General features: G+C 45.3%; 1 protein-coding gene and 1 long non-coding RNA gene across 2 annotated transcripts in view; one reads left to right on the top strand and one right to left on the bottom strand.

The window, feature by feature from the left end:
* slc30a6 (solute carrier family 30 member 6) overlaps positions 1 to 25,081 on the bottom strand; it is a 60,062-nt gene extending 34,981 nt beyond the window's left edge. The window contains exons 1-4 of the mRNA XM_026190990.2: positions 24,522 to 25,081; positions 23,405 to 23,451; positions 22,155 to 22,241; positions 13,465 to 13,549 (exon numbers count right to left, since the gene is read on the bottom strand). Of these exons, the coding sequence (XP_026046775.2) occupies positions 13,465 to 13,549; positions 22,155 to 22,241; positions 23,405 to 23,451; positions 24,522 to 24,819 (517 nt within the window). The 5' untranslated portion in view covers positions 24,820 to 25,081. The remainder of the gene's footprint in view (positions 1 to 13,464; positions 13,550 to 22,154; positions 22,242 to 23,404; positions 23,452 to 24,521) is intronic.
* LOC145419727 (uncharacterized) lies at positions 18,606 to 21,687 on the top strand. The gene is made up of 2 exons (XR_013901064.1): positions 18,606 to 20,967; positions 21,420 to 21,687. It is a non-coding gene; the product is annotated as an uncharacterized LOC145419727 (long non-coding RNA).
* Positions 25,082 to 25,949: the final 868 nt, after the last annotated feature.

The raw sequence follows: 25,949 nt of genomic DNA, 5'->3' as shown, positions 1-25,949 counted from the left end.
AGCAGGCAGCAGCTTTTCTTTGCTGTAGTTAGCTTGTACGCATTAACAAGCTAACTACAGTAGCTTGTTAACATATAGCTTTCATTGTTATTTGCCTGCTTTAGCTAGTGGTAGAAAGCTAACAGCTCTGCATTAAGGTGAGGTAAGACGTTCTTCTTTGATCTCAGAGATGGTAAAGCTTCGCTTTCTAACAGTATCGAGTCAAAAATGGTAAATATATTTCATGTTCATTTATTCTGGTCTTACTGACCACTCAAGGTACCTGATACCTCAAAAACATGCCCATTAGTGCAGCATGTTGTCTATCACAAACACACATATACACTGATGGATGCATTGGGGACAACTGGGTGTTCTGTCTATGGCCCTTCCAAGCCACTGTAGATTATTTTGGGATGCTAAAATAATCCCTAGGCTTAGTGAAATCTAATATTTTTACCCAGTTTGGGGCATTTTGTTGGCATTTCATCCTTGAGTTGTACAGTGTGAGGTTTACTGTTCATAAATTAACTTCCATGTAATCCAGCGGTTGCTGGTGCGATCAGGGGAACACACGGAGAGTTTTACGACTGTCCAAATGAAACGGGTCGGTTTATACAGATTGTTTACTACCAGGCTTGACTGCTAGCCACTAAATCAGTCACTGAGTTAACAAGTCAGTAAATCACGCGGGCAGACAGTCAGCCAGGCTTTCACCGAGTTAATCACCCAGACTAATTACCTGGCTCGTTTCCAGCCAGGTAAGCTGAAGCGGCAGTTAGCCAGTTAGTAGACCAATTAGGCAGTCGGCCAACAAAGTAATCAGTCTGTTAACCAGCCAGATACAAATATCGGCCTGGCTTAAACCCTGCCAGTCCGTCTGTCGATCTTTCGGCCTGTCTGTCTGTCCTAATGCTTGCCTTCCTGTAATCAGGCTGTGCTGTGGGGGATGAGGAGAGCGGATTAGAGCGGCTTTGTGCTGAGAGGAACATTTTGTTTCCCCACCACCGCCGTTCATGTTGGCCAACCTGACGTCCTGTAATCCTGACAGAGAGGCCCCGCGGCAAAAACCCAAAGAGAGGCAGACGGACAGAGAGGGAGACGGGCGGGAGGGCTGAGTGACAGATCGACAGGCTGGGAGAGGGAGGCGGAGGGAGACAGATGGATGGATCGAGGCAGGAAGACGGGCAGAGAGAGGGAGGTGAGAAGGCGGATAGACAGCATGATGGACGTGTGGACGGACGGGTGCAAAGAGGGAAAGTGAAAGAGTGAGAAAGAGTGAGAGACGACCCCTAAATGTGGCGAGAGTAGACAAGAAAAGGGAGATTGAACCAAAGAAAAGTGTTTTATAACAATGGTTTGGATTCTAAAAGAAAAATCTATTCACGTGATCCTCGTGGAGAATAAAGTATGACTAGTCTCTGTACAGGCGCCAGTGCGACCAACAGCATTTATTTCAACTTTGATGAGCATGAAGTCGTAAACAGTTCATGGAAAGACAAGAAGCCCTTCTTACATACCGATTACATCCTTCAGATTGATTGCTAACAGCTGTGGCTCTGATAAACTATTAATAAATTATTTACAGTTAGATTACTGCTCAGTGCTCCAAATCAATACCCACATTTATCATCTGTTCAGCCTTTTAATCACGTCCTGCTGTCACAGAGGGACTGGAATAGTTTTTTCCAGACTTAACGTAAGAACTCGTCAATAACACTGATAATCTAATTAAAATGTGAATTAAAATACATTCATGTCAGTTGTACTTAGACACCATCCACCTGCTTCATCGCGGCCCCGGCATGCTCCAACAGCCAGTCAGACAAATTTGCTTCGTTAAGTAACAAAAAAGAAAACAGCAAAGCAGGAAGCCGGCCTCCAAACCAGTCCAGAGGTATCAGAACTGAGACACTGGGCCCTGATTTAGGGGCTTTTCCTCCCCGCTGTTACTGTGCTGGCTCATCGTAGGGTCTTTACCTTACACGCCTCGAGGAGACTGCTGCTGGGATTTATCACCATATAAACAACTTTACTGCACTAAATTTGACCTCTGACCTCAGTCAACACTCCCCTGTTGAGTTTCTGGTCCCGTGCTAGCAAACAAGTGTGCGGGTGCCAGTTTCTGTTAGTGAACAGCCCCACAAAAAGGCGACGCTACGTGGGGCGCATCGCCTTTCACCGATTCTGTTCATAACTTTCCTGGACAGCAGCTGCAGCCACGGAGCGGACTGTGCTGGGTTTGGTGGTCGTTTGATTCAGAAAGCAGCGACCTCCACATCAGACTGTTAAAGCTTCAAATCAAGTGTGAAGTGGCACCTCCACGCCTGAGCCTGTGGTTCTCTTAGATTTCACCTGTCCCACATCTGATATGAGCCTTTAAAGTTTACCCAGAATACAATTTTTGACGTTTTCTCCAGTATCAGAAACTTTTGGTATGATTCTGATGCTCAAAGCTGGTCACAGACGCAGGAACTTGTGTTCACACTGTGACTCTGGGGGTAAACTGATTTGGTTGACTTACAGTAATATAAAATAATTTTCAGAAGGTCCTTTTGCTGACTTTATTTTGATATGCAGCAGCTCATCTCTCCATGGGGATCAATGAGCGTTGATGTCACTGTGTTGAATTAAGAGCTGCAGACAATAAAAGCAATAATAATACAAACGCTGACATCACAGTGACCCTGAAACAGGCCGCAGCAAATCAATACGTGGGCTGAAATTTCCCCTTGCTGTGCTCAGATAGGTTTACATGTACACTGCAGCGCACACACACACACACACACACACACACACACACACACACACACACACACACACAGAAGCCAGTTGAATTCCTGTCCCAGCCTCCTGCTTACAAACACTGACACCCAGAGGACGTGTGGATGTGATACCAGAGCTGCAAACACAGCAGACAGGACATTATTCATCTGTAAAACACACTCATACTAAAAGGAACAGATGGAGAACATTACGCTGAGCTACAAAACAAGAAAACACACACACATACATGTATATTAGAACATGTAGAGACATAAAGGCCCCAGAGGACCTGAACTCAATACTCAGAACAGAACGAGAGGATTAAGATCCCTGTGTTTGTTTTCAGGAATGATCGATGGAGGGGAGGGCAGCAAATCTGTCACAACCACTCGTCTCTCTTTATTTTTTTGGCTCAACTCTTCTGTTCTCTTGGTTCCACGTCTTTCCTGGGTTTGCTTTCCTTCTTTGATGTTTTAGAAGAAACAAAGTGTGAGGATTTAAAACAGAAGGAAGAAGGAAAGCAGCCGGGAGTGGACGGACAGATGAGAGAGGAGAAATACGAGCAGCAGGATGAATATTTAATGGTGTCTGCAGAGGAGAAGCCCAAACACACACACACACACACACACACACACACACAGGAATCAGAATTAAAACGGACGCTGCACCTTCACAGGTTGCAGATTCAGAATTCGTGTGGCCCATTTTCTAAGAAAGTTTCTACGAGTGCATCTAAACCAGCTGCCCCTCCCATAACCATCACGTCCTCATGATGGACTCCTGCTTCACGGTCTTGGACTGCAGCTGGTGGTGTTTGGGGCATTGAACCAGCTCTCCACCTGCTGCAGGGTCTGGTTAGCGTGGCCTTCCACCTCTCACCACCTCCAGGCCAGAAGGACTTCCATCAGCAGCTGGAGCCTGAGACTGTGACACTGGAAGAAACCTATCAGAGAGAAGCTAGACCAACCAGCCCAATGAGCCGGCCTGCAGAGCAAACAGGCAGAGCACAGGACAGCTGGTTAGGACTGCCATCACCAGCTGCATCATAGCAAGGACCGCCTCAACAGCAACCCGACCAGCAGCAGGCACAAAGATGGCAGAACTGCAGTGAGAGCATCACCCATTCGTTCTGAACTTCGACGCGTCAACGTCAGCATTTTAGATGCCGCCATGTTGTTTTGATATGGATGAAAGGGCGGAGCTTTAGCCAATAAGCTAAAGCTTCTATGCCCGGTTAGCAACAGCATCCACACTGATCTGCACTGATTAATGCGACATGAAAAACGATTTAAATACCAAGAAAACTGGAGCTGAGTTAGTACAGTGACCTCACAGCAGCCATGTTATTGGTCAGATTAATCATTAAAAATGCAGCACAACTTCCACCTCACCGCTTTCTGTTTGGGGCAACAGTTAGACACTAAAACCACATTTTGAGTCTCAAACTTATGGGAACCAAAAGCCTGGTCCCCATAAGTAAACTTTCAATTTTTGGTCCCCACAAAGATATGAACACACACACACACACACACACACACACACACACACACACACACACACACACACACACACACACACACACAAAATCGGGATCTGGATGTGCTAACCACAGAAAATAGCAGCTTAGTGTCATTGGTTCCGGCAACCAGTAAACTGACACACACACACACACACACACACACACACACACACACACACACACACACACACACACACACACACACAGTGGTCGTGGTGTCAGTTCAGCTCTTATGTGGTGCAGATGTAAACTAAAAGCTTCTATCGAACGCCTCAACTGCTGCGGTGAGGAGGAGGATCCTCGGGGACGAGGAAGAATATGAGGAGGAGGAAGAGGAGACGGCCGGGACACGGGAGGAGGAGGAGGTGCACTGCTGACCACTGAGGAGGAAACTTTAAACTGGAGAAGGCAACACACACACACAAACGCATGATCACAACACTGCCTATAATATCAGCATGCAAACACTCAATACACACGTGCTGATCAATACACACACACACACACACACACACACACACACACACACACACACACACACACACACACACACACACACACACACACACACAGTCTTCATCAGCTTAATGTGAGGAAATAAGCTGGAAATCAATCAAATGAATAAGACTGGGAACCATCGTGTCCATACGATCATATTTTAATTATTTAATTGGTCAAACAGAAACACAGACACGCCCTCGACATCTTCGGCAGATCTTCGTCGATATGAAACCAGAGCGACGCCGCTCTCAGTCAGACTCGTGTCTCCACGTGGGAGTTCAGAGGCAGCTGGCTGTGATATGTTAAACCACACAGCCCCCCCCCCCCCCCCCCCCCGGACCCCGCAGCCCCCTCCTCGGGCACTGCTGATGAGGATAATCAATAAAACACGATGAAGATAAGCAGCAGGGCTGTGTTAAGGCTGCCTCTGCTGACTTGGATCTGCATTTAGGAGGAATTTCAGAGCCAAAGGACCATCTTCATGACAGATCAGGTAAACCCCCCCCCCCCGAGACACTGTGATAGGCTTATTAAATGCACACAAAACCTGACCTTCATTCAAAATGAAAAAAGGCTGAATTTTTGTGCTTTTCAATCATTTTCCAGTATTTCTGAGTCCTCGTGATTCCACAAAGTCCTGCAAACACTCACGTGGAACTTTCAGGACAGAAAACTGCAACCAAATCCGTTTTCTCCAAAATCTGTTTATTAATGACCGGTGGAGCTCTGGTATGGTGGGATCTGTGGTAGTCTCAATAAAGACCTTCATGTCTCAGGAACAGAAGCGAGCGTTGTTACCCTGCATGTTGGTTCTGTTTGCTGATTTCCTCTAAGTTTGTCTCCAACCGTGTGGGACGGACGGCTGCTCAACACAGGCGACGGCACATTAATCCTCCATGTTTGGTTCAGGCCGGCCCACACGTTAAGGCGGGCATGGAGCACATACAGTCGAATCACTCCGGTCCTGCTTAAAATTCCTGCAGTCTGAACCCAAACAAGCCGTCGTTAGAATGAAGTGACTGCAGTTTGCAGCAGGCTGTGCCTTTAAAGGTGGGACCCCTGGGAGCACATTCACAGACATCAGTGTGTTTAGGAGATCGAGTCATAGGAAGAGCCAGGAGCACATGTGGTGGCTGTTTGGGGAGCAAGAGGAGTGGATCCCTCTCTCTCACACACACACACACACACACACACACAGCTACAGCAAATGTGTGTGTGTTGGCTGTACTGAAGGCCCCGTGGGACGAACTGCTTCACCAGCTGTGTTCTGACACACAGGAACACTGAGGGCCTGGGGACAGCACACACACACACACACACACACACACACACACACACACAGAGATCACATGTGTGCACTCAACCGTGTCGGGATGAGAAACAAACAAACTCATGGATATGCACACAAACACTGCAACAGCCGAAAATACGACTGAAATATTCCAACTTCTAAAGTCAGTGCATGAAAACCGTCTTTTCTACTCGAATTTAAAACAAAACTCCAGGAAACATCAGATTCTTTTTATCATCTGTCTCAGACTGAAACACGACTAACAAAATCAAACTAAGATCTGCACATCACAAAACCCCCCACAGAGGGCAGGTCTTCTATTCTGAAATCGCACACCTATCCTTTCATTGTCTTAATGTGAGAAAGTCAAACACACACACACACACAGGCTCAGTCTTCAACTCTCCCGAGGACGGAGGAGCAGGACGTGTGTTTATTCGTCTGTTGAAGACACTTGACCTGGATTGTCTGAGCTGCTCTGGGCCGAAAAACAGCTGGAGACACACACACACACACACACACACACACACACACACACACACACACACACACACACACAATCAAAATATTTAAACTATATATTGAACCTGGGCATTAATGTGGGTTGTATGATTTTAGAAATGTTAATTCAGTGAAATATTCAGCTGCTCAGCCGCCACACAGGATCCAACCTGCACATCTGCACTGACTGTACGGGTGAAGATCTCAGGCAGGGTACGAACCACCACCACCCTAACGCTTTTAAAGACAGCAGTTATTTTAAATAAATCCACAAGTATGGTCTGCCATCAGAAACCATTTCTGGGTCCACTCGACCGGTGCCATCAAATGATCAGCGCACAAAAAACAAAGCAAAAACAGAGCTCAAAGTCGTGCTGATGAAAGCCTGGAGAGGCCGAGGATGACATATGACACATGACATCTGTGCTCTGAAATAAATAAATAAAGGTCAAAGAACTGAATTAAGAGACGAGAGGCTCGTCCCACCCAGGAGCTGCTGCAGGGAATAAAGTTTATTCAGTCTGGAAGCCTCGAAGCAAACACATGCAACATGCAATTAGGTCCAACTCTGTGAAAGGAGGAGGAAAACATGAAGAGCCTCTGAAAGATGGAGCAGCCATGAGCTGGGAGGAGGGTGGGGTCAGGGGGTTGAGACAGACAGGAGAGAGAAGGAGGTGAGTTCAGGTAAGTGCTGAGAGGTGTGTGTTTGTCAGGGAAACAGAGGGGTGTGTGTGTGTGTGTGTGTGTGTGTGTGTGTGTGTGTGTGTGTGTGAGAGAGAGACAAAAAGCTGATGTCTTCATTTTGTAGAAAGCTGAAAAACGATCCAGTGGTCCACTGCACAATTTGATATGGACACACACACACACACACACACACACACACACACACACACACACACACACACACACACACACACACACACACACACACACACACAGATCTGAAGAATCATCATCAGATTAAGTTTCAGCAACACTGGCTGCTTAAACAGCGTGTGCACACGCACACACACACAGACACACACAGTCTGAGCTCTCACATTTAAAGAGCTTTTTGTAGTTTCCCTCTGCAGTGCTCGACTAAAACTTTCACCAGCAGGGGGCAGAGTTTCACCAGCGTGGTGACATGTTTCGTGTGCCGCAGGTTTCGCTTTTTCACTTTTATATAAGCCCACATGTCCCACAGAGCTGTAAAGAACAACTTCCTCATTAACACTGATATAAAGATTACAGCACTGCGCCACCTTGTGGTATAAAATGGTACTGATGTGGGCCTGTCTGATCATTACTGTGTTTTCTTTGAAAGTAAAATCTCAGCCCACATAAATATATCAACAGCAGTGATCACAAAACGGTGTATAACTGAACACAGTAGTGCAATTTTTAACCAGGTCTTCCCATTAACACCTGACCTGTCCAGAGGTTCAGTCAATGAGCTCGTCAATAGCTTCAATGCAAAAATGTTAAATGTAATGGACACTATTGCTCCCATTAAGGTGAAGGTTATCTCTGGAAGGAAAAAGTCTCCATGGAGAAACTCCACACTAGTGAAAAATGAAAAAAGAGAGTGTAGGAAAGCTGAGCGCAGATGGAGAAAAACAAACCTCCAGGTTCATTATGACATTTATAAAGAGAAACTTCACAATTATAATTTACAACTGAGGAGTGCAAGGAGGTCCTACTTCTCTGACATCATCACTAAAAACAGCCATAATGCTCGGGTCTTATTTTCTACAGTTGACAGGCTAACAAACCCTCCTGTGTCAGTGGGAGCTGAACTTCATTCGACCATGGCCTGCAATGACTTTGCCAAATTCTTCACAGACAAAATCCAAAAGATTAGACAAGCAATTGGTACATCAACAGCAGATCCAGGATATGTACTGTGTCCACCAAAAAACTGTTTAAACACCATCAAACAGTTTCACCCTATTAACAGCAAAGACCTGGAGGACATCTTAGGTCAACTGAACAACTCCTCCTGCTGTTTAGATGTCCTGCCAACAAGTTTTTTCAAAAAGGTCTCAAAGACTTTAGAGTCAGACCTGTTACAGATCGTCAACTTTTCTTTATTATCAGGTGTGTTTCCAGAATCACTAAAAACTGCTGTAATCAAACCTATACTGAAAAGGACAATCTTGACAAGACACAAATGAACAACTACAGGCCGATCTCAAATCTCCCATTTTTAAGTAAGATCATTGAAAAAGCAGTTTCTCAACAGCTCAGTTACTTCTTAAACATAATAACTGCTACGATGCCTTCCAGTCAGGTTTTAGACAGAACCACAGCACTGAAACCGCTCTGACCAAAGTGTTTAATGACATATGTCTGAATACAGACAGTGGAAAAATGTCAGTCCTAGTTTTGCTGGATCTCAGTGCAGCATTTGATACAGTTGACCACAACATATTACTCAAACGACTGGAGAACTGGGCAGGTCTTTCAGGAACTGTACTAAACTGGTTCAAAACATACTTAGAAAACAGGAAATACTTTGTATCAATAGGTAACTTCACATCTGAGCAGACAAGTATCACATGTGGAGTTCCCCAAGGTTCCATCTTGGGACCCCTTCTGTTTAACATCTACATGCTCCCACTGGCACAGATTATAAAGAACAACAAAATAAACTACCACAGCTATGCAGATGACACACAAATATATATCACAATGTCACCAGGAGACCGAGGCCCTGTACAGGCTCTTGGTAAATGCATCGAGGAAATTAATGACTGGTTGTGCCACAATTTTCTCCAGCTAAACAAAAACAAAACTGAAGTAATAGTCTTTGGCGCCAAAGAAAAACAATTACAGGTCACCAGAGAACTTCAATCTATACATCTAAAAACCACAAACCAGGCGAGAAATTTGGGTGTAGTGATGGATGCAGACCTAAACTTAGAAAAACACATTAAGACAATAACAAAGTCAGCTTACTATCACCTCAAAAATATTTCAAGGATAAAAGATCTGATGTCTCAACAGGACCTGGAAAAACTAGTCCATGCATTCATCTTTAGTAGGCTTGATTACTGTAACAGCATCTTTACAGGTCTACCTAAAAAATCAGTCAGACAACTACAGCTCATTCAGAACTCTGCTGCTCGAGTCCTCACTAAGACCAAAAAAGTGGACCACATCAGTCCAGCTCTGAGGTCCTTACACTGGCTGCCTGTCCGTCAGAGGATAGACTTTAAAGTTCTGATGCTGGCCTATAAAGCTCTGAATGGTTTAGGACCAAAATACATCAGTGACCTCCTGACCCAGTATGAACCATCCAGATCCCTCAGGTCATCTGGATCCGGTCTTTTATCAGTTCCCAGAGTCAGAACCAGACACGGAGAAGCTGCATTCAGCTTTTATGCTCCTTATATCTGGAACAAACTCCCAGAAAGCCTCAGATCAGCTGAAACACTCAGTTTATTTAAATCCAGGTTGAAGACTCACCTGTTCTCAGCTGCATTTGAATAAAGCACCAAATCCACACTTTTAAGCTTAAATTTCAAAACTAACATTTTAACTACTGATTTTATCTACTGTTCTGATTTTATCTGTTTTGATTTTATATACTGTTTTGTTTGTTTGTTAATTAGTTAGTTTGTTTGTTTGATTGTTTTAATCAATTTTAAATTATGCTTTTTACTTGTTTTTGTTTCTAATGTCTCTGTAAAGCACTTTGAATCACCTTGTTGTTGAATTGTGCTATACAAATAAACTTGCCTTGCCTGATTACAATGGTGCAGCGTGGTTCGACTTCTTCTGTGTCATAGTGATGGTTTCGTCCAACGCCGTTGATGCCTGTAGTTGTTTGCATTGAACCGTTTTTAAACCTATGAACTTACCTTTTTAGGCATCGTTGACGGAGCCTGCGTTAACCTGAACATTCACATCGTTGCTTTGTCCAGATTTCAGCTAATAAATAATCAGATTCATCATATTAGACAATCTCAGTCGGCTCGCTCGTGATGTAAGACTGAAGTTTCATTTATTCAAGACAGGCACGTGTTTACAGGTAACTACAGACTGTGTTTTTATGTCTTCAAATATATTTTTTCATTAATTTGGTTTATTTGATGTATATTTTATCATTTGTAGGATCACTTTATAGTCTCTCTGTGTCGCAGTTACACACAACGTGAGGTTAGCACTGGCTTTCTTTTTGCTTTCACAATGACAATAAGGTAACAAATGAAACGCCACCTGTAACGTTTCCCTCTGATTTAGCTTTAAATACCTGCTCCTCTCCAACATTTAAACCAGGTTCCTTCTGTCTGCAGTGACGTCATTGCTGCTTCTTACAGTTATGCAGACCACCCTGACATGCCTTCATCTGGATACAAGTGCTGTGCAAAAGGCCTGAACCACCCTCATTTCTTCGTTTTTTGCGTAGATGTGTTGTTAGGTTGGGATAAAGTAAGATTAGGCTGAGATTAGGGTAAAAGTTCAGGAAACTGACTGTAGAGAACATGCCATCCTCTGATGGCTGTAAATCTATGGTGTGTATTTAAACGTCAGCTAAGCCATTAGTCATGAGCTAAAGAGTGTCTGCAAAGGGAGGTCAGCGGGGACACGTCTGCGTGCGTGGGGGGAGTCACATATATGTGGCTTATGCTTCATTTAAATGAAGGCTGCCTCTGCACCACAGGTGCTGGATGTACACATTTTATTTCAAAGGCACCAGAAAACACCAGCAGCTGCAGTGAAGTACGAACAAATTAGCCTCCAAGTTAAACTACATAAAAATGTCCAATAAGTCGCCTGTAAATGAGGCATTAGATTTGTCTCCAAGCATGACATCATTGAGAATGTTGGCATGATTTAACTGAGCTGGTCGGCTCCTGTGATGCTGCTGTGATGCTGCACAGCAACATCACTGCAGCATCACAGCAGCATCACAGCTCTGTGTCCAGTTCTGAAAATCACAGCAAATCTTTTTTTGCACACATGAAATCAAAAATTTTAAAAAATAAGTGTGTAGGTGTGAACCTGTGAGGGTCTGTGCATCCACGCCTCATACGTGTGTGTGTGTGTGTGTGTGTGTGTGTGTGTGCGTGTGTTTGCGTGTGTGTGTGTGTGTGTGTGCGTGCGTGTGTGTGTGCGTGTGTGTGTGTGTATTGGCCTCAAACTAATGAGGTGGAAGATAAACAGTGAACGTTCCACATCATCAGGGTCATTAGCCAACAGCTAAGGACAGGAGGAGATCTCATTGGATCTGACACACACACACACACACACACACACACACACACACACACACACAGCTGATAACTACCGGTAATTGACATAAATAAATCGGAATAGTTTGACAAAAATGAAACAAAATTGCTCAATGAGCTGAAAATGAAAGACAACAATATGAAATCTTTAAACCTTCCTGTCTCAAATCATCGCTCAACATCATCTCCACCCGCTCCACCCTCCCCTGCACTCATGATGATGAAAGAATGAGGAAGAACATATTCTCTCAGATAACAGAGTTTTTAGGAGGAAGGATTTTCCAGTGGCTCCATCTGAAAAGTTCAGAGAAGCAATTCTTCTAAAAACTCCGGCCAGGGTGGAGATTTCCGAAAACTTCGTTTTTGCATTTACGTGTGGACGGGATAATTTTTTAAAACGAAAACGGAAAATCTCCGTTTTCAAAAATACCCGTGCACGTGTGGACGTAGCCTTAGTTTCTGTGTTTAGATCAGTTTTAGTTAAATGTAAGCAGTATCAGTCTAAATACAATTAGGGAGTGTGTCTTTACATGCCAGAAAAAGGGGCGGAGCCTGGACTGGAATCATGAGCTGCACAAACGTCGCCCAACAAACACGAATGTACCAGACGCCACAGCGTGAGCGTCGCTGTCTTTTTCTCAAAGGGTGCATCCATAAACACAAGCACGTGTCGTACTTCCTCGTAACCTGGGTTAAAGTTGTGTTTGCTGCTGAGGTCGGAGGAGACTTCCTCGGTGCAGAGGACTGTCTGACAGCGTTGAGACCGGCCCGCTGTCTGCGCCCGTTGTTCTCCTCGGGGCCGAGTATCGACAGCGGTGTCGCCTTCCCCTGTTTGTTCGATACCTCTGTTCTCTGCTTCCTGTCTGTGCGACACCCGACGCCACCACCCCGTGTGTGTGCGTGTCTCAGTGTGTGCGTGTGTCTGATGCCGCAGTATTTGCAGGCAGAGCAGGGGATAAAGTTGCATGTTGTTCTTTTCATGGCAGCGTTTTTCAGAGCGATGGATCCCTGAGAGGATTTAATGTTGGTGGGCATACACAGGCCTCGCTGACCATAAACACGCCGCCTCACCCTGCGGCTGGAGGCAGACGGAGCATCAGCACAAACACTAAATAATCAAACCTGAGCTCGTAACACTCACACGAGTTTAAGCTGCGACAACCGATATTTCAGGCTTTTGGAAATGTTTCTCTCCTCGGCATCATTCCCACCGATCTATGAATCCACCGACCTGTGAGCAGACGTCTCCTTCCCATCTGCACAGCTCTGAGACTGATTTAAACCTGTCTCTTTCATATACAGCGAGCAGAGCTATGAGGTGGAACGGCTCTGCTGTGCTGCTGAGTTTGGAGAGGAAAAAATAAAGCGCGCCTGTCAATATGACAGATGTGTTCTCTGTGTTGTAGCACCGGAGGGCGAAAGCAGACGCTGTGAAGGACTCTGTTTCTTCAACGTGCCCTTTAAAGTGCAATATTTTGACTGAGGTGACCTCCCCGCCGCCGCCGCCTCAGACACACGCACACAGCAGCATCGGGATCAGCCTGACCCCCTGCGGCGAGACGATCCTGCCTGTGTTTGTGTGTGTGTGTGTCTGTGTGTCAATCTGTGTTTACGGTGTGTCGACAGGTATCTCTGCCGGTTAACATCCGAGACTCCGAGAGAGAGTGTGTGTGTGTGTGTGTGCTCACCCATGCTGTTGGTGGAGCTGCACCACATCAGCAGACAGCCGGTGCACAGCAGGTTGAGCACCCCGAACAGCAGGATCCTCCACGACTGCAAACGACAACAAACAAACAAGAAAGCCATCAGAGAGCGGCGGCTCAAGCTCCGGGTCGAGGCCCCGCTGAGGCCCCGTCATACCAACAAGCAGTCCTTTAATCAGCATCACATCGACGAGAGGCACGAGGGACTTTACTTCACTCATAGTGCTGAAGAAATGTTTTGAAGCTGTTTTGAAGCTTTTTACCGACTGGGATGGATCAGTGTGGTTAACCATATGAAGCAGAACAGATACAATTATTTTAAGTTTATTTGCACACGTGAGGCAAATCTTTTTCGAACATGCAATAATAACAAAAAGGTTCATAAGCGAGCAGGAACACCAGCGCTCCTCAGACATCTTTACATCCGGCGAGCAAGGAGCAACGTCAGCTGATCAGAGTCAGGCTTTGATCAGCTGACACTCAGTAAACCAAACAAAACTCAGAGTGACACAAGAGGTTTTTTTTAATACATTTTTTGAGGCTTAATCACGTCTCAACCACTCACCACAGACAGCTCTCCTCTAACAGGCAATCAGAGCTCCAATCGGATTGGGAGCTGCTGGTTTTGGCTCTCGGACGGAGAGGGTGAGTTTCCCACCTGCAGTCCCGCCGCTCTGAGCTCGGTGAGATTTAAGTAAACGCTCTGAGTGAACGAGGCTCGCTGAGGTCTGAATCAGAAACACGAGCCCAGAGGAAGGTCACATTCAGAGCACGAGAGCAGGAAACGGGCTCGGTGATGACAAAGAGCAGCTCTGCCCGTCAGGAACATCTGCAGGGCCGAGCCTCTTATTCCAAACAGAGAAATAAACGAAGCAGAACACCAAGCGTATACAGCGCTGAGCCACGCCTCATTTCTTTAGATTTTGCCTCGAGGAGCCAGGCTGTCTTGTAATTCTTAAACAGGTCTTGAGAAATAGTTCTCCAGATTATCTGAAGGTATTTTTAAGTTGTTCTCTGGACATTGGCGGCTTTTTCACTCATTTTCAGTGCAGTCCATGTACTTGATCATTTTCACCGCAGTTTCATGTTTGTTAAACCACCTACGACTCATTCAAGCAGAAATAGCTTCAAACTCAAAGCATGAATCAGTGTTATGTCTACACACAACTGAGCACCTGTTACCAGCAGGTGTTTCCATTTCTTTAGTAGAATCTATGAAAAATGCCAAAATCTGACATAAAATAGTATTTTTGCACCAACAAGGTGAAAAAAATTTGCTGAAAACTTGGCATATGGAGCATAAAGGAAGAATTTCTTCTTCTCCTTTTTATTTACAACAGATCAGAGATGACCTGGACCTTCAGCTGATCGTCTACTGTTGACTGAAGCCTCCTCAGAAATGTCTCGTGAAAGGGCGGCTGTCAGTATTTCCATGTATGTTTGCATGTTTCAATAAATTACTGCATCTATTACTGCAGCAACACATAAAGAAGGCCTGGCTCAAGACTTTTACACAGTGCTGTGCTTCTTAGCACTTAATGATACGCACCAGCAGACCCATACGCAGCATTTATAAAGACATAAAATAGGCCCTAAAGCAGGCCCTTGTGGAACTCCATATGTCATGGTGGCTCAACTTTACCTGAGAAAGCTACACCAGTGTTTAGCTTCTGTCCTCATGTGTGGTTTGTGTTGGTAACCAGTAACGAGGCGACATTAGTGATTACTGGATGTTATTCCCAACAGGAAACCTTTGTGATTTTTTAAGGGAACATCCAACTTGACTCAAAGAAAATCCTGCTATTAAACCAATGTCTTCCTTCTCTTACCCCAACCAATCACAGCAGATGGCCCCGCCCCTCCCCGAGCCTGGTTCTGCTGGAGGATTCTTCCTGTTAAAAGGGAGTTTTTCCTTCCCACAGTCGCCAAAATGCTTGCACATAGGGGTCATATACATTTTCTCTGTATGGTCTAGCTTACAGTATAAAGCACCTTGAGGCGACTGTTGTGATTTGGCGCTGTATAAATAAAACTGAATCGAGAAGATTTCACTTTTAACAACAGAACAGCTGACCAAAGTGCTGTACAAAAACAAAAGCCTGGTTAGCTGATCTAAGCTGATCATGGGGCGATCGTGGCTCAAGAGTTGGGTGTTCGTCTTGTAATCGGAAGGTCGCCGGTTCAAGCCCCGGCTCGGACGGCCTCGGTCGTTGTGTCGGTCGTTGTGCAAGACACTTCACCCTACTGGTGATGGCCAGAGGGGCCGCTGGTGCGATATGGCAGCCTCGCTTCTGTCAGTCTGCCCCAGGGCAGCTGTGGCTACAACTGTAGCTGCCTCCACCAGTGTGTGAATGTGAGAATGAATGAATAGTGGAATTGTGAAGTGCTTTGAGGGTCTCGAAAAGCGCTATATAAATGCAATCCATCATTATTATAAGAGAACTCGACGGCACGTGAGGGTGAAGCTCGCACAAATAAGAAGAGGCAAGAGACGCATTCCTGTTGTCTGCATAAAGCTCAACAACAAAAGAAATTTAACTGCGTCTTCCTACAATGACAAGTAAAAGATCTTAACCTTAATAAAACGCATTTTTTTAAAAAGCACATAAGGCGCATTTAAATCTCTGTGGGTTTTATGGGCAAACACACAAAGGTGACACAACTCCAACAGAGTCCGCAGGTAAACGTTGAGTGTTTTTACTGTGAGTACAGCCTGTTCCCTCAGCCTGGATGTGCAATCAGCAGAATTTTCAATGAAGAGAAAAAACCTTGAGTCCAGGCTGCGTGTGCACGTGTGTGTGCGTGCACGCCTGTGTGTGTGCGTGCACGCCTGTGTGTGTCAGAGGGGAGAGAAATGAGAAATGGAGCGAGGCGGGCGAGCGACTGTGTGTTTGTGTCCTGGCCTGTCACTTCGTGTTGGAGTCATATGCCGTGGTGGGGAGCGCCGAGTGCTGTGAAATCTACAATTACTGTGGTGTGCTGTGTTATGACAGCGTTGGGGCGTCTGGTGACAGCACTAGCCAGCGACAGGCATGGGAGACCTTCAGTGTGTGTGTGTGTGTGTGTGTGTGTGTGTGTGTGTGTGTGTGTGTGTGTGTGTGTGTGTGTGTGTGTGTGTGTGTGTGAGAGAGACAGAGAGTGTGTGCAAACACAGAGACAGCACTCGAGCCAAAACACCCCCCCACCTTCGCTTCCCTCCACGTATGCAGAGCGCCCAGGGGAGCGCGCACAGCGGCCACATTGCGACGCTCTGCTGCCCCCGTTTGTCTGTCAGCGGCCTCGCCCGGCCGTCCGGCGGCAGCGTGACGGCGTGCCAGCATATTGAGGCTACATGTGACACTGGAGTGACAGAGGGTCAGTCACCAGGTACTGTATTAAAATCCCGAGTCGCTGCTGATGCCAGGCGCATCACGGCATCACCACGCAGCGCCAGGCACATGTGTGTCATCGTGGCGAGCAGAGGTGTGACTCACACCAGTCTCGAGACTTTGTGCAGAGCGGGATTGTGGGATATTTTTTTGTGTGTGGCGAAACCCACCGAGGCTCGCTTTAGGTGGCAATTAAAACACAAGGAGTGACCTCCGATGACCTCGGTGTGGCGCTCAGACCGCGCCGACAGGCCTCGCTGTCTCCAGGGTGGCAGTGTTCTCCTCTCAAAATAAACCCACTTACATAATGAAGCGGCGGCGGCTGCAGACGAGTTTTCCCGCTCGTTTGAAGCCTGCCAGCCTCTCCCTGCCGCCCTGCAGTCGTGTCCTTCCCGATGTCCCCGTTCAGCTTCGTCGGGACGTTTTGCTTTCAAAACGTCGATGCAGCTCCCCAACCCTGTGCTGAGGGAGAACTGCAAGAAGCTTCCACTTCTTCTTCCCAGGTCTAAAGTCTCCTCCTGTGTTGGAGGAGGATCTCATCAGCGTCATTCTCAGTCTCTCCAGCAGGTCTGTGTGGCACAGTGGTCCAGTGGTTAGCGCCGGTGCAACAGACAGTCCAGGGTTTGAATTCGGTCTGAACACATGCACGTTCAGCTAAACTTGTGATTCTAAATTGTCTGTAGGTGTGAATGTGACTGGTTGTCCATCTCTCTTTGTTAGACCTGTGATGGACCAGCGACCTGTCCAGGTGTACCCGCCCCTGTCCCGCCCTGTGTCAGCTGGGATTGGCCCAACCCCCCTCAGCTGACTTTTGGTTCGTTTTCAGTGTTTTCTTCCTGCCACGTGATGTCGTTTGTCTTGACGAAGTTCTGAAGAATTTTTTTTTGGTTTTGAAGCCCTTCAGTCTCAGATGCCGTCCGACGGTTATGGGGCTGCAGTCGGCACCAGTAACGGCCTTAGTTTGGGTCGAGGATCGTCCGGTGTCTCAAAAGACAGCCAATCAGATCCTCCGGCTCAGTGCTGGTGACATTTTTTGGGGTCTTCCACTTGATTCTTTTGTTCCATAACCCTCAGGATCCTTTAAGAAATTCCAAATGACCGTCTCACTGCGTCCCTGTTTATGCAACACGACCACGTTCAGGGTTGGTTTACCTTTGCCATCAGGACTACCTGACAGAACATGACAATGAATTCACATTTTTGCACCGATTTAAAGACACGTGGTCCTAAACCTTTGATCACCTGTTTCGATTTAAGTGTTGTTTTCAATAAATTGCTTGAAAAAAGTTTCTGTCTCACTCACATTTCTTCTTGTTGCATGTTGAAGCTCTACTTGGAACCTTGTTGAGATCCAAAAATGCAAAATATAATTTTTTTTTTTTTGTTGTTGTCATTTTTAAAGTGGTTTTAAACTTTTGATCAGGACTGCACCATCTCTCTGGCCAACTGTCATTACATTTGAACTAGCCTGACTTCAGTGCTGCTGATTTTCCTCCATCGTTTTAGAAATCCTTCAGGCAGCACTCCTTTAAGTTCTGCTCCTTGTAAATCCTTGTTTTAACGTAACAGCTGGGAGGAGAGCCGCACTGATCGCTGAATGGGGCCGTTTTTAACGCTCAGTTTGTCTGATGTCAGGAACTAAAAGAAATGGCTGCGAGCAGAACATACAGCTGGAAGTCTGACAGTAACATAATCACACAGTCACATCCGTTTCTGTAGACCGTGAAGCCGCAGGTAGCTGCTGCAGTATTCTCCTGAGCAACAGGTGTCGCCACTCAGACGATCCACCACACATATGAAAGGAAGATTCGAAACTAGAAGCAAAGCCATTAAAAAGCGTTTTTATTTTTAACAGAATGTTTCATCTTTTTGAACATCTGCAGCATGTCGGTCTATAAAAATCTGAATCTGTGAGCTTCTGAATGGATGTGTCATTAACACGCTGGTCAAAGGTGACACGATCGTACACTCGCGTCTTCAACCAAGAGGTGCACCACCAACCGAAAAGACATCAAAGCAGCCACTCGCAGTTGTGTCCTTGATCCAACACAGCTGATTCAAATGGCTAAATGACCTCCTCAACATGTCTTGAAGTTCTCCAGAGGCCTGGTAATGAACTAATCATTTGATATAGGTGTGTTGAACCAGGGTGAGATCTAAAACCTGCAGGACACTGGCCCTTCAGGCCTGGAGAGGTCCACCCCTGGTCTACATACTACTCTTTTTCCATCATCACACACAGCTCGCCGTTTGTGCCTCTTTCACACGAACTCGTAGTCAGACTGGGAGAGCCCGTGCTGACTTTTCCAGTTGGTAACCACCTTTATGTGACCGCTTGGCTGACATTAGGAAACAAAGGCCATCCGCCAGCTGGCGCAGGACGCGTGTTCATTTTGAGGCACATTTAGGCAGCGAGAGTCTGACGCCGACTTCGTTTCACAGACCTAATGTCAGCATTTATGGCATGAAACCTGCAGATTTCAGCGATCAGTAAAAATATCTGCATCGTGCTGATAAAACCTCAAATCAGATGTTGACGAGCTTTATTGCACAAACAGGAGATGTAAGCGGAGACTGGAGGCGAGGCGCTGAGGAAGCACGTCTCAACTTTTGCTGCTTTGAATCGCGTTTGGTCGCTAAGCCGTGTACGACACTGCGTAATCCAATCCCGGGCTCTACGGGGAGGCTGGACCCCCTGCTAGTGCATCACCAAAGTGGATTATAGCACAATAACACACACACACACACACACACACACACATTTAATCCTTTCACATTCATTACCATGCCTTCAGTGTTTTTGCTTTTTTTTGTCCTGTTCTGAAACATTTTTAGCTCCACATCTGTGCCTGTTTTGTTTTGGCTCTACCTTATTTTTTAATGCACTGTAATTGTATTTTTATTTATAAGCAGGAATCAGTACAAACTCTGCTTCTGCTCCTTGTTTTTATGTTGTTGTTGAATATTTAATTTATGTGTACAGGGGGAAATCGCAGAAGAAGAACCCTCCCTGGGATTTAAAGTCGTGTTGCAGGAAGGGCGAGAGATGCTGACGAGACGCCTACAGCAGGCGGCTGAACCGGAGGCTGCAGCAGGAGCCAGAAGCAGGAAAACCAGGCATGAACACAAGCCTCGTGTGCGATGTCTGAAGCACTAACATTTGCACTACACAGCTCCTACCAGCATTTAATTCAAGCTGCTCAGATTTAGGAACTTTCAGACGATCTGAGCTCTGAGCGAGGACAGCTGGGTTTCAGTGAGAGTTAAGTGAGGAAGGAGAGTTAACCAAAGGACACTCAGTATATTTATTCCATGTCACCGTTTTGTTTTTTGTTTGTTTGTTTGTTTTATACACTGGGATTATTCTGCTTGTTACAGCTGGAGATGTTTTCACATTTTGTGATGGACTGATCCAACTTTTTCCCGTTCTCCTCCGATACTGCAGCTTTGGGAATCGGTTGACCCCGATCCAAGTTTTCAGGTCGTGATGATGATACAGGCCCGGACGCTAAATGCTCACCTACGAGCCCAGCCTGGCCTTAGAGATAAGCGGAGGAGTTAAAAATAGATCCGTTGCTCCTTCGTGTTGAAAGCGAGCCAGCTGAGGCTGCTCAGGCGTCTGCTTTGGATGCATCCAGAGCGCCTCCCTTTGGAGGTTTTCTGAGGACATCCAGCTGGGAGGAAACCTCGGGGTAGACCCAGAGAAAGAAACCCAAACCTGAGCGTGATAAAAGCGTGTTCCCATTTCTGCTCAGTCTTTCTTTCCCTTTTTATTCTCTGGCTTTTAAACCGCACGAGTTCTAATGACTGTTTATTCACTTCATCTTTTATTCTTTTAGCTCCACAGCACCTCCCGTTTCAAGCAGAACTGAAAGGAAACTTCAGAGTTAAATGTGCCCAGATTTGGTCACCGAGCAGCGTATCTCTGCTGGAAACGCCGCTAATAAGTCAGAGGTGGTGGAAACCTCACGGGGTTGATGGAGGGTTGTTTTAAAGGCCTGGAGTTTGATGTTAAAGGATTATCTGGATCCAGACCGAGCGTGGACATCGACCAAATGAAGTGACAGGCTGACGACGATCACCCACAGAGACTAGCCGCCTCCTGGTGTGGGTGATCCTGGTGAGTGCGTGCCATTTGCTTTTACAGCCTGTGATTTGGTCATTCGAGGGCGAGTAGGAGTGACACAGGAGACTTTAAATTAAAAACACATAATATATCCACACATCCTTTAATCTGATGACCTCTTCACTCAATTCAGCACATACATGCAGACTTTGGGAAGTCCACATGGATCTCCCTCTTTTTCACACAGACTGTTCACCTACATCAGCCACAGCTGAAGTAAATATCACTCAGACGGAGCACAAACACAAACTCAAAGGTTTCACTGCCAAAAATCTCGCTTCTGTGTGTTCATATGTTCATAGAAATGAAACCTTACACTCAAAGTAAGCCTGATCTGCGATAAGGTGTGTGTGGTATTCCCAGTGAGTTTTTACCATTGCAGTTAAAACACCCAGCGCTGCATGTTCATATAAAACAACTTTCAGTCTTTTTTTTTTAATCTACAGGTCTTTATGATGTCAGAGAGAGAGACTCATGTGCCGAAGCCCCACCCACCTGCTTTTCAAACCTTATTTTTCCAAAAGCAGCCAATCAGAAGAAAGTCTTTGGAGGAAGGAGGAGCTAAAGCAGCTTGTTTCACACTGGATGAACTGAGGGTGCCGTATAAGAAAAATTATTCTGAGCTGTTAATCATGCAGAGCTCACCACAGGGCTGTTTGTACCTGCCACGGCTCATCTAGTGTGGAACAAATAATAAAAGCTGGTTTCTGAACAGATTTTGGTGATTTTGAAACTGCACAGAGTCACAGGTTGACTCATCAAAGTTTAAGGGAAAGGTTTGCTACTAAAATCCTAAATTCTGCTCGGTTTAATCTTCCAATCAGAGGGAATATTCTAAACTTTAACCAAAAAGCAGCAGCAAAACAGATGACAGCAGGAAGCAGATGAGCGGAGGCTCTGCCGGCGCTCCGAGGACCTTTAACGAGCTAAAGAACGTGAAATCAGCTCACGAATGACAGTGTTTTCCTCTGAGGGTTTCATCCCTGCTGGAACACGGTGACCTTTCAGGAAAACAGGATTACAGGAGGTGTTTGGGCTGGGCTCGGCGTATGACACACAGCGTCTAACCAGCTTATCGGGATTATAACGTGAGGATCCTTCAGATGATCGCCGCTCAGTGAAAACGAGAGGAGGCCGAACAACCAAAGCCCGGAGAGGACACGACATGTTTCATCACTTACTCGTCTGTCTGAGGACACCAGCCTGAACTCCTGCAGAAGCTTCCCAAAGATGGATCTGTGCGTCTTCCTGAACGGGTGAATAGTCCCCTGAAAATTCAAAGCACACGAGGAAGAGCCATGAGAAGCAAAATAAAAGCCCTCGGTCCGGCTGTCAGTGAAATTAAACTACGATCAGGTCCAGAAGAGCGGCAGGCAAACATTGACCTACACCGCCACCATGTGGTTGCGTGTTGTAGCACATTTATTTCAGCTTCCCGATAACCTCAAGAACAACTTTATTCTAAGTTTGTAACACTGAAGGAAAATAAATCACAGTGAAGTCGGCTCAGTTTTCCATCCTGGGTCAGATCCACGAAGCCCACTCTGATCTTCATGGGCTGGACGAGTGAAACTTTGCCTTCTGTCAGTGTAAACAAGTTTAATTACACATTTAAAATCCCTGCTACATGTTAATAAAACAAAAATCACACATCTCAGCTTTTCTTCATGAGACACAGATTTGCTGTAGAAAATGGAAAAATGTCTTTCTGTAAAATGTTAATTCTAACATTTAATTGTTTATCGGTCACTTTGGTGCAGTATGAATCAGCCATGAGCTCTTTATCAGCAGGAAAGCAGCAAAACGCCTGAAAATACAGTTCAAAGTTCAGACGCCCTCCTTTACATTTTCCAAAGCTTGGAGACCTTTTCCAGGGAAATGTGCAGAGACGGGCTGACAGATTCATGCAGGGAAAGTGTCACAGCAGCACACGATGACTGCCTGGCCAAAGCAGCACTCACATTAGAGGCACTGAGAACGATCAGACCAGGGTTTCAGCTAAAATTCTGCGGATTTTAAAGAAGACAGAAATGTTTTGAGGTGACACCAAATTGAGTCTAACAGTTTTCAGCTTTTTGATGTCGTCAGATGACGACTAATAACTCTGTAAAACCCAAGCGTGTGCTTAAAAACAGCTGAAACCCAGAAAAACAACACTGCAGAAACTTTACCCCAAAGAGTATGTTCATTTAAATATTTAATATCTGCATTTTTCTGACAAATGACTGTTTTGCATCACACATGAAAGCCTTAATTAAAGCTTTGCCTGCCTTCTTTCTACAATCCTTTGTTCCAATGTCACACTGGAGAGGATTTCTCTCTCTCTCTGTGGCCAACCCTCCACTCCTTGGAGTTTGACTGTGTTTGAGCCCACGTGGACCATTGGAGACATAAGAGAGAAACTATGACTGTGAAACCTGAGGAAACTCACCAGGACGTAGGTGTCGTGCTCGTGCTTCTTCCTGTGCATCGGGACGTCTGTGGACGACAAAAATCAGTCAGTGTGTTACAGCACAACTACAGAAGGACTTAAAAGTGTGATTACAGCCTTATAGGACAGAAACGTTTGTCCCGTCTCAGGTTTTCCAGGTTTCCAGCTTTTGATTGACTGGGTCACAGCTGATGTGGTCCTCGATGCCATGCACCATCACTAGTTCTCAGAAGAACTACATTTAAAGCTGGAGCACATTTTTCTGCTTTGCAGCCTCCGTTAACTCATCAGAGCTGCATATAAACCAGTTCTCCACCTGCTGCAGGTGCTGATCCTTCATCTTGTAGCAAAGAGACAGTCAGGTCAGCAATCTAACCAGGGCTTTCCACAGATCAGATCCCTTCCATTGTTCGGCAAAAGGGTGTTTTTGATCCAAGTGGTTGACAATTTTAAAGATTTATCTGATTATTCATAAGAGATCCAAACCGATATTAACACACTGAGCATGTTTCAGCTGATCTCACATCAACCACGAGACAGCAGGACATGAAAAGATTCTTCCATCCACTGTCTCCTCCAGCTTCTCCATCTAAAAGGAACTAGTTTCCTATAAAATACCTGCACACATACTTCACAGGTGTAGCGAGCAGATATTAGTGAGTCTTTCTTTAACAATAAGATGAAATGGAGCAGTTACCATCAGGTTCTGCTGACTCCAGCAGAAAGATGGCCCTAACCCTGGAGTGTGAGCCTGTCGCTTTTACAGCTGTGCTGGTTGTTGCTGGATCCACCAAGAAGGACCAAAAGAGTCACGTTAGGCTGATTATTTAGCAGCAACACGGGAGCCGGTGGAGGACTCCTGCTTCACCCTTTTCCATTAAAGGAGAGGAAACAGGAATGGTGGAGGAGTGCAAATACGCCGTTTAAACGTTAAACTGCTTTCTACGAACTGATTATCCGGATACAGCCCTCACCAAAAAAAGACGAAAGGTCTAACTGACTCAAACCGGCCGTTAGCCACGGTGCTAGTGTCGTTTCAGCCGGTAACTAGTCGGTAAACTCCGGAGCAGCTGATTGAATACGTGTTGTTAGCCGTTAGCCTGCTAGCATAACAAACCTGAATCCTTGATGTTGAGGACATCCACCGACACCATGTCCGGTTTATCCAGCGGCCCCACCTTCCTCTCCGTCACCCCGGACGGCACCACGTCCGGCTTCGGGCCGAACTTTCTCGGGTAAAAGTCCCCGGCATTGTGATAAGATAGACCCGAGGACGTGGACATCATTCCGTCCATCGCCATTTTGGACTTCCTGTTCCCATCAGTCTGTTCTTTCTTTTGGTTGCGCCGCGCATGCGCCACTCCACCAATCAGCGGAAGCGCTGAACGTTTACAGATCAATCTATGGAAGACCATTTGGGCTAAGGCTTTTTTTTTTACATATAATTGAAAAATTGAAAAATTAGAATTTAAAAACTGTTAGTGTTTGCTCCAAGTCCCGAGAAACTGAAAGACAGGGCATCCTGCGCCAAATCAAACATGTTACAAATGGAGCATGACGAAGGAAAAGCTCGAGTGTAGAGGTGAGGGTAGGGACAGCAACTTAAGAAAACACAGGCAAATAGAAACACGCTGCAAAAGTGCACAAAATACAACATTTTTTGGTTAAAAAAAAAAAAAATAAATAAATAAATAAATAAATAAATAAATAAATATATATATATATATATATATATATATATATATATATATATATATATATATATATATATATATATATATATATCTGGCGACATAGTAACTTGACGGACCGGATGCGGAAGTGACAAGCTAACAGTAAACAGCAAACTCAGTGTGGTCCTTCATACATTTCGGTGCCGGTCGGGTTCCCAGTCTTCAAAGAGTTTGAAGACTGCCTTCCCAGAGAGGTTGTGAAATGGGACAGTTTAGCCCACGATGCGCTGCCCAGTTTACCTAGCAACCAAGACATTAGCCGCTGGAAACATTTTATCATCTTATTTTGACTGATTTCACATTGGTATGTGATATATCTGAGGCGGAGAGACAGTCATTTTAAGATTAGCTAGTTAAAAACAACAAGCTAATATACTTCATGAGACCATTGTCTATCACACTTTGGTAATTTAATGTACATATAATATGTCAGACATTACATTTATTGTATTAAATTAGATGAATTCAATTAGAAAATTTAAACCTGTTTCAAATACCATTTGAGGTGCAGTTATTTCTATTTCCTATCACTTTGTATCTTGTTCATCTCAAAGACAAATACCCTTTACACTGAAGTTTTAATCATTGGTCCCGAGGCTCAGAGAGAGAAACTCTTGTCTAAATTAGAGGCATTTTTACTATGTCCTTCGCTACAAGTGAAAAACCTGGGTGTTATTTTTGACTCTGAGCTTGGTTTTATCCCACATATTAAACATGTGACCAAAATTGGATTTTATCATCTAAAAAATATAGCCAGAGTCCGCCCTATTCTCTCTCGGGCCAACACGGAGATGCTGATGCATGCTTTTATT

This window comes from Astatotilapia calliptera, chromosome 13, assembly GCF_964374335.1.
Source record: "Astatotilapia calliptera chromosome 13, fAstCal68.1, whole genome shotgun sequence".
Classification (NCBI taxonomy): domain Eukaryota; kingdom Metazoa; phylum Chordata; class Actinopteri; order Cichliformes; family Cichlidae; genus Astatotilapia; species Astatotilapia calliptera.
This window is presented reverse-complemented; position numbering and strand designations above follow the sequence as displayed.